A 9,737-nucleotide genomic window follows, 5' to 3' on the forward strand; every position below is an offset into this window, starting at 1 on the left:
CTTTCAAAATTGTATGCGCTTCTTTTTTTTTCTTTCTACTGTCATTTCAGCTAATACGTGTTTTGTGAAGTGAGTCAATGAGTCACAGTCGATGAGCGCAGACTGAAGGGTGTGAAGAATGGATGTCTCATGTAACATACCCCCCAGGACCTCAAGAAGGTGTAGGCATCTTTCTTATTTGTCCATTTGCATTCACCATTGTCCCAAGACCCCACACTCCTCTGCTGAGTGTCTCTGAAAGTAAACGTGGGTCACAAGCAGACCGGTGCCCCCACACCGGTCGGCTGTGTGGGATTTTAGGCTGCCATCTTTGCATCTGGCCAGGAAACACAAGTGACAATGGGCCTCTTGGCTAACTCTGGCACCTTTACAGTTTTGCTCTAATATGCACTTTCATCGAATAATAAACTTGATAACTGCATTTAGTGGCATTTATGTGGCGAGTACCACTTGGCTCTCCCTCCTGTCAAAGCATGTAGGAGAAGCTACATTAGCCTTTTAAATGTCAATACTTGGAACACACTCGAGGGCCGGTGTCTGTTTGGTCCGTTCTTTAAAACATGCAGTGCACCAGACCACCTGCTGCCCATGTAGATAGAAAGGGCTCGATCTTAGCCAATAAGGCTTTAATAATACTTATATACAGATAATACACAAATAAAAACATAATTTCTCTTACAGATCCACCTTATTCCTCCTCACCATATTGTATGAGGAACTGAGGACAACTTGTAGGTGTGGATCAGTGTCTTTGCATTTGGGACACAGTGTTAATGTGGAGGTCTACAGACAATTCCTTGGATTTTGAGAGCTGCAGTGTGAATGTGGAACCTTATGTACATCTCAGCCATTCTGACCACCAGATCTCAATCATCCACAGCAAAGTGTCTGAATACATTTGTAAATGGAGAGATTGTCAAATAATTCCCAAATTAACTTCTCACTCTGGGTAGACTGGTGGTCAAAAACTGACACCTTTGCCCATGTAGAGTCAAACCTGCGAGATTAGAATAGCACCCAGGAGAAGAATCACTTCAATGCAATCAAGCTGCACACTCTTATATCAGTCTCCTATATAAGCCTGTTTTTTCATCTACAATCAATGCATTATTCCCTGAAGAATTTGTGAATGTAAAAAAAAGTATCCTTTCCCAGACCCATGTTTGGTAGTTTGTGTAATGCTGCTAAATAACAGACAAACTCCTTGGCAGAGGTAATACAATGTAATAGGTCTGCATAATGTGAATATACTGAATAAATACAGGTCATCTCAAGAGAAACACATTAGTCTTTACTTCTCTAAAAAAGAAGACACAAAACCATTGCCTCCTTTTTTTCCCCCATAGAATGTCTTCACAAAGAAAACATACAAAACATCTGCTACAGCAATTCAACTGTCTACCTCACAAAATCATGACACAGTTTCACAGCGCTTAGAAGATTTGGGAGGTTGTACCATTCAGCTGTTAAACAGAAAAGAAAGTTCTTTGTCTGGAAAAACAGTCATAAATTATACTTCGGTTTAATACCTGTTTGGTAAACTCAATATCAACATGTGTCAATGTTTTTTTACACAACTTGACCCAGATAATGTTCATTAAATCTGAGAATTTTTAAATTCACAAGCCCAGGACAGTTCCTTCATTAAAAATAAAAACAACAAGACAGACTGACGCATATAAAAATCTATTATAATTCATGGCAAATGACAATAAAGGCATAGTTTTAATTTACTACCTAAAGAGCTTGGGCCATATTCACTGAGCAAAGTTAACATCTAGTGGTGAGACCATTTCAACATGGATCCACAAACAATAAGTGACAAGTTGCATTTGTTCCTCTGTGACATTAAATGGTGACATGATGTCCCAGCTAGAGGCTCCGGACAATCTCCGGAGTTTTTCCTGCCAGGCCCTTAGTAAAACCTTTAAGTGGGTGGGTGCCTTGATGAAACGCTTTATAACACAAAGGACACAACGCATGGTTAAAAACTAAAAATATAATTATCTCAGGATGAAAAAGAGGCAAATGTCATGATACAGGCCAAGGTTCATGACCTGTAAACAAACATGTTTCTGTTGATGCAAGTTCACGAGTGAAAGCAGCTAGATTTACACAGCGTTCAGTTTACCTTGCTGCAGCTACTATAGCAGTCCACAGCAGAAAGGGCAACGCCAGCACTTCATCCTTACACTAATAAATTCTTACTGAATGGCATGAACCACACAGTAACCTCTCTGATTATTGAGCCACCTTCTGTATATTACCAACATGGTAAACATTCAAATCTAGTGAAGGTTTATGCACTTTAAGGATCTGAAGAGGTACATGTAATTCTAAAGTGGCCTTTATAAGGCGTCAGTGTAGCTTTCGATCAAGACTATAATGGCGTAGAAAAAGAAAAGTATTCAAGGGTTTGGGAGAATCCGAGGAGAAAATAAAGAAGTTATCAAGGAATGAAGGTGATGGTGGAGTCAACAGAGTCCCATTGACAGTCCATTATGGCGTCGTACAGCTCCTCGCTGCGCTGCATGAAGTCTTTGTTCCACTGGTCCACATCGCAGGCAGAGGTTGGGTCTGTAAAATATCCACATGATTCAAACTCATCCTCAATGTTTGTTGTCAAAGTGAAAGACAAATACTGTAAATCGGTGGCTATGTTGGCAGGAGCTAATGAACCGAATCTCTTTGGCTTTTTATCATTACAATTCATTAAATACATAAACGTCACAGCTGTATGACATTGTCCTAAACCATATAAAGTGAAATAATGAAATCATGTACATGTTTTAATATGCACATTTTAGTGGCATAAGACCATATCGGTTTGGTGGAAGGAAACAGGGTCTCACCTTCTGCATTATCCTCCTCTAAATCCTCAGCCTCCTCATGGCTCTGCAGGGGACACATGAAACCGTGACAGTTATATTTAACACTCTCATGCTGAAGGAAAAGAATCTTGGCACAAATAAGACATAGGCATTTAGAACAACATTTAGAGATGTTGTAGTACATCCCTTACTACCTCATCCCTTTAAATGAATAATTTTTTTTTTTATAATATAACTCAGTATTTAAGTCGGCTTTCTGCAATAATCTGGAAAGCAGCTTGTTTTATTTCAAAATACGTAAAGTGTTGAATATATGCTGTATAACCGGATTTCTGGTTTTGCTTTGTCTATGTGTGCATTTATCATTTTTCCAAACTAGTAACACCAAGAGACAGACTGGATGAAAACACATCAGAACTGATATCCAGTAAAGATATAAGACAATATATGCCTGTTTGCCTTCTTAATGGACACACAAATTAAATTGTTTCTGTTTAGGGATCCCTAAACATTCTAAGCAAAACTGACAAATCAGGCAAAAATATTGACATCGTAGAGCTTCCCTCACCTCTACAGCTCCTGAAGTGTCTGTGGACGCGGGTGGCATCCCCGTGGGAGGAGGTGGCATAATTTGGCCTGGTGGAGGGTATCCATAGGGCCCATAGTTGTAGCCACTGTTGTATCCATTGTTGTATCCACTGTTGTTATAGCCACTGTACTGATCGTAGCCCCCCCACTGAGGGTAGTAACCCCCCTGACCCCCGCCGCTTTGGCTGCCGTAGTAACTGGACTGAGACTGGTTGTAGTTGCTGTGGTAGTTCTGGCCCTGGCCCCCGTGGTAGCTGCTCATCTTCTGGCTGTAAAATAAGAAATTCAATTCAAGTATCACATATTTCAAGGGAATGGGAGAACAAGTTTACATCACTTCATCCCATCAAGCTGTGCAGGGGCAAAGGGAAGTATTCACCTCCCTTTCCCTTATGCACTCTTAAATGGGCCGTAGATTTCAAATAATATCGACACTCAATGATATATAAGGAAAAATGAGAAGCGATTGATGATGAATAGACTGGACATTGTTTCGAAAGCCACTCCCTTGCATATGCAATATCAATTCACACTGGCAGGTCAGGAAATAAACTTAGCCATGAAGTCCAAGAAACTCTTCAGATGTCGATGAAAAAATTAAGCTAAAAACACACACTCATTTTTCACATGAACATGGTAGTCTCCGCAGAGATGGTAGAACATGCTGGAAAGACAACCATCTCAGCAGCACTCCATCGGGTCTTTATGACAGATAGCATTTTTAATGACTTTCTGGTTTGATAAACGGAACAGAACTCCAAACACAATGTCTGGTGAAGACCAGGCACTACCTAAAGGCAGATGAAGCGTGCTGGTAGTAGCATGTTGTAAGGGGAACAGAATGAAAGATGCAAAATACAGAAATTAAATAGCACTGGATAGACACTGGAGGATCTGCTATGCAAAGCTTCAATAGAGTTGCCCAGGAGGTTTTGGAGGCATCACTGCTACCAAAGTAACCGCCTTTATAAGGTATAAAATTAAAGGTCTGAATACCTTCATCAATATTCATTTTTTTTTGCAAACATTTCTAAAAGCATTTTTTAAATTTGTCAATGTGCATTATTTGGGGAAAGAGGCAATTTTTCCCATTTGCACCTAAATCTAGATTCATTGTGTAAAAAGTGTGTTAATACTTTCAGGAGCCACTGCATGTATGACATTAGCCTTTGTAAAGAATGTCTGGATGTGATGGTATTAATGATCCCTCAAAAATGATTTCCTATGTTTCTTTGTCAGCAACTTACCTCTTTGCCACAGCAATACTGAGTCTGAGCGGCTTTCCACCGAGCATTGTTCCCTGGCACTCCTCTATCGCCTTCTTCTGCTCGGTCTCCTCCCCGAACTTGACGAAACCATAACCTCTGCAAGTCAAACAACAATTACACCTCCGTTCCACACCAACACACACTACATGATTGGCATCAAATAGCCACTTATAATGAGAAACAGAATATAATGGGTATTATTATGGTAGAACTGAAACTTGTTGTTTTACTTTTAACATGAGGTAGCATCACTTGAATTGTGAGTTGCTCTTGCTTAGCCTATATGGGGAAAACAATAGTTTTAGCATAAGACCGCAAGAAAACATATCTTCAGCCTTTTTTGAGATTGATGCAGATGTTCTAGTGGTCAACGTCCACAGCACTGCCATCCAAATAATCACGACACTAATAAAACCAGGAAACACTTCATATTATTGCATATTTCGTACAAAATATGTTCACAACACAATATTACATACAACAACAACTGTTAAACAAAAAATATCTAATCTTACACAATACTTTTAATATTGCTAACCAGTATATTCAAGTGGGCTAACATACCTGGAGTATCCGTACTGGTCGGTGACGACTTTGGCTCCTTTGCAGGAAGTATACTTCTTAAAAACCTGGTGTAGCTGGAAGTCGTCCACCTCAGAGGCCAAGTCGCCTACAAATACTGAAAACTCTGGCCTTATGGTTGGAGAAAAGTGGTCAATTATTATTTTTATAAAACATATAAAAATATCAAATTTAGATTAATATTAATATTTGTTATCAAAAGTGTGTATTGTAGGAATATCAATCAGATCTTACCCTGCCTCTGGCCGTTTCCCGTAGGTGGCATAGTTTAGCTTAAACTTCCGGGGCTGCACATGGGGAGAGAAGACAAATGCACTGAGCAGAGCTCAAACTCCAAAGACGTGTACTATAGCACTGATATTGCTGGAAATAGAGAATGGAGTTATTATGGTTGTTGTTATTTGGGTTTACATACCTCCACCACCCAGACCAGCCTTTAGCCCATTCCTCAGTTAGTTCCTACCAGAGACTCTATTCACAGCTTCAAACAAAGTACATTCATGTACAAGCAGCCTTTTAGCCACCTTCAGCAGCAGGTACAGGCCGGTGGACAGGGGAGTCCAGTAGCTTGGCCCAGCTCAGAGGGCAAACATCATTTCAAATTCAGCAGCAAGCAACTAAAGCTCACAGCGTTACACGTCACTTTAGATTTAGAAACGGTTATTTTTGTTTTATCTTACCAGGCGCTGATGGAGATTTTTAGTCACCTCAGCAAATCAATAGTAAAAACTCTATAGTGTCTGTAACTGGTACAGCACAATATGAAAATAAATTAAAATAAACGAAACACAGATTGCAAATCGAATAGATCTGGTTCACTTGTAGTTGATATATCAAACATTCAACCGGACGAGATTCTGTGGTAAAAAAGTAGGACCAAGACTAGTTGAGCTCCACTATCCACAGTCACGTCAACAATTAAAATTTGTTTTAAGTCTAATACTGGAAAAAAAAAAAGAAAGGTAATATTGAATCGTCAATAATATTTATATATTTGTGTAGAAACAATATTTATGTAATGCAGTAAAGATCCATCAGATATGATTTATATTTTTTGAAATTACACCATAGAACTTACCGGATTTGATCCTGGAACCAGTTTTCCATTCAGTCTTTGAACGGAGCGGTCAACACTTGACTCATCTGCCAGCTCCACAAAGCAGTATCCTGCAGAACCACTGCACAGGAAGATAGAAATGTCAAAGGCCTTGTACACACCTTGTATTGACCTTTAGGTTTTTGTGATCCAGTCAAAAGAGGACCGCTTTCAACACAGGTGTGATCACACTCAGATCAGAGTGCGATCCAATCGCTCCACACCACATTCGGAGGTTGTCTGGGCCCGTATGAAGGACCTCCTCCTCAGCTGACACATGTAAATGCTGGCCACATGTGATCTCTCAGGATGGAGGTATTGAATCCTAAAAATCTGACCTTGTGCCGTGGACAGAACTATGTACCAGATATACAGCTTGGTCACTTTATGGTTTAAGGTCAGTAGGCTAGTCTTATATCAACAGTAAGCTGCTTACAGTAGGCCAACACTTTCCAGTTTCCCAACTCTTATAAACAATTCTCTGAGAATTAAAATACCAGCACATCTAATAATGCAATCATTGTGTGTGTTCAGTGTTTTCCACGGACACTGATGTAAGGCATGAGGTGCTCTGTATAACCTACCCTGTTATCCTGTGAGTTATGATCTTGACTCCAAATGGCGTCTCTCCCATGGCACTAAAGGCCTGCTTGATGAAGTCCTCATCCATGTATGGGTCCAACTGAACACACATGTAAACACATTTTACACATGAAATCTTAGCCAATGTTAACAAGAGTACATGAGCATGTACATAACTGTATAATAAAAGATGAAATAACAAACGATGACAAAACTGGTTCAGATTGTTAATGGTCTTTTCTAGGACTTGTTGCTACATACTTTAGTAACAGGTAAAAAAAACATTATTTTAATAATGTACAAAAATGTAATGTAAAAGAATGTGTTCACAGAAGTAAAATGAGGCACACATTGAGGTTAAGTTGAGAGCTATCAATAGCGTTGCATAGGTTTGCACTTTTCAATGTTAGCTGTGACTAATGTTAACACACAACAGTTCCTTCAAACTGTTGCATCAGTTTTTAAAGGGGTCCTATTATGCCCGTGTTTATTATTTGTCGTGACAAGTGTTACAATAACAGTGTTCAATATTGCAGCATCAAAGGCAAATAAATTTGGCCAAAGTTTTAAATAATGAGGTGATGTCAAATCCTCGATGTCTACATAATATGGCCAACAACTCTAAACACATTTTGTTCTCACAAAAAAACATTATTTGTGTATTATGAGCACCCACTGTACTACACCATACAAATAACAGAGAGCACAGGTTTTGGTGACAACAGAATAACATTTTATTTGCACCATTAGCATTAATATTTCATCAAAGCAGATGATTTCTGGTTCAACTATTGAGTGCATTTACCAAACATAACTATTATCATTGTCATATATAGAAGATGTTATAAATGTTTGAGATTGAAAGACATAATCCACAATTGTGCTCGGCAACAATCAAATTGACTGGACAGAGACGTCTTGCTGAGGTCCATGTCAGGTCCACTCTCATATTATGTTGTGTCCCTTTTAGTTCCCTGTTACTTAGTTTAATATTTTTTGTTGTAGCGCATCAACACCTGGAAGAGGATGAGGCAGTGCTCGAAATCACTGGCTTCCGGGGTTTTGGCCAATCAAGTTTAAAGGAGCTAAGCCATCACTGCCTGTTTGAGTCAGATGCTCAACCGAGGCTCTGCGCGACAGCTGCAGTGGTTTGAGGAAAATGTGTCTCTAGAGGAATCTTAGAATTAAATACATGAAACTGGAAATAACCATATGCTATTTTCAGATTAGCTCAACTCAAGGTGTTTAGCTAAAGCTTCCTGCAAGGTGGAGAGTTTCAAGGGGAACAAATGAGTGTTTGGTGACAAATGTGACCTAAAAATGTCAAAGTTGTATCTTGGTAAACATATTCAAATTGCGAAGTCTAACCTATCTCGACTGGTGTCAAGTATCCAGGCTAACTTTATGTAATCGCGCTAGCAGCCAGCGCGCGTGGCTAAGCTAACGTCCCCGCACTGACTGAAACAGGCTTCAAACTTACGTCCCCCATCCACAGGCTCGTCTGTCTGTTGAACATCTTCACGTCTGGAGCCGCGGTGATAATATAGAGGAGTTAGTTGGTGTTTGAAGGAGAAAAACAGAGGCGATTGTTTACAACCTTAAAAGTTGTATTCACGTTGAGCCAAACATACGCGTTCAGGGTTCCTCTTCCGGCTCATACTAATACTTCCGGTCGGGATTTCACCCCGTTTCAAATGAAAAGACTTCAAAATCTGTTTAGAGAAATTGTACAAAGGAGACTATTGTTGGATTTGTTGTTTCTTAGTATTACATATTAAGACATTCAATTTCTATCTCACCTATAAAAACACAGGATTTGTTCTGTGCTCGCTGCATTCAGAGCACATCCACTGTGTGTGTGTGTGTGTGTGTGTGTGTGTGTGTGTGTGTGTGTGTGTGTGTTTGTGTGAATGATATATGATGTAATATCATTAGGGCCCGAGCAACGAATGGTGAGAGGATTTGTAAGGATTTGTATTATTATTATTATTCCCCTTTGGGGGGCTTTTTCAGGGTCTAGACATGCTCAAAAAGTTGTGAAACTTTGCAGGAAATTCAAGGTCTGCGGACATTTTAGTATTCTGGAGTAATTTTAATTGGGCGTGGCAAAATTTCTCAACAGCGCCCCCTGGAACGCAGCCCCTAGGTTTCCCAACGACCAATCTTCACCAAAATCAGAACACAGGTGTATCGTGAGTATTCATACAAAAAAGCCTCAAGGAGCATTGTGAAAAACATGACTGGAAGCCCGCCATTTTGGCTATATTTCACATTTTTACTTTGACGTACTTGTCCTAGGGCTTTCATCAGATCAACTTTAAATTTAGGAGAGTGTCATCACAACAAGATGGAGATCAAAACTGCCTCGAAAATCAACTTTTCGTCACACCGTGTAACCGTGGCGTGGCGTCAAAGTTTGATTACACGCCATCCCAAAGCAAGCTTATGTATCTTAGACATATTTGGTCAAATCATGTGCAAACTAGACATATACGAAAAGAGTCGAAACCTGATGACATCTACACAGAAATCGTGACTTAAAATCGCAGCGCCCCCTGGTGGAAACAATAAATGTCTTGCTTTTGTAACGTCTTACACTTAGATGTATTCCTCCTCATCCACTTTTCGCAACCATGTCAAACTGTATCAAATGGGTCTCAAGACATGATAATGTAGGTATCAGATTACTGTGACTTTTCATCAAACACCTTATTAATGGCCTGGCATCAAAGTTCATCAACTCGCCATGACACACGAAATCGCCATCAAAACACGAGCTTCTGTATCTCA

General features: G+C 39.7%; 1 protein-coding gene across 1 annotated transcript; it reads right to left on the minus strand.

The window, feature by feature from the left end:
• Positions 1 to 1,270: 1,270 nt before the first annotated feature.
• On the minus strand, positions 1,271 to 8,605 carry trnau1apb (tRNA selenocysteine 1 associated protein 1b). The gene is made up of 9 exons (XM_053437850.1): positions 8,428 to 8,605; positions 6,950 to 7,047; positions 6,348 to 6,447; positions 5,504 to 5,556; positions 5,252 to 5,380; positions 4,667 to 4,783; positions 3,400 to 3,688; positions 2,853 to 2,895; positions 1,271 to 2,577 (listed from the first exon to the last, which is right to left on the minus strand). Exons 1-9 carry the CDS (start codon positions 8,461 to 8,463, stop codon positions 2,450 to 2,452), a joined length of 993 nt encoding a protein of 330 aa, XP_053293825.1. The 5' UTR covers positions 8,464 to 8,605; the 3' UTR covers positions 1,271 to 2,449.
• Between the last annotated feature and the right edge of the window lie 1,132 nt (positions 8,606 to 9,737).

This window comes from Pleuronectes platessa, chromosome 13 (assembly GCF_947347685.1).
Source record: "Pleuronectes platessa chromosome 13, fPlePla1.1, whole genome shotgun sequence".
NCBI lineage: Eukaryota > Metazoa > Chordata > Actinopteri > Pleuronectiformes > Pleuronectidae > Pleuronectes > Pleuronectes platessa.

Excerpts from the sequence above, each read along its gene's own strand:
- trnau1apb (XM_053437850.1), bottom strand. The coding sequence starts at position 8,463 with ATGTTCAACAGACAGACGAGCCTGTGGATGGGGGAC. Across the intron at positions 6,448-6,949 it reads ATAACTCACAGGATAACAGG|TGGTTCTGCAGGATACTGCT; the intron begins GTAGGTTATACA and ends CTTCCTGTGCAG. Across the intron at positions 3,689-4,666 it reads AGTATTGCTGTGGCAAAGAG|CCAGAAGATGAGCAGCTACC; the intron begins GTAAGTTGCTGA and ends CTTATTTTACAG.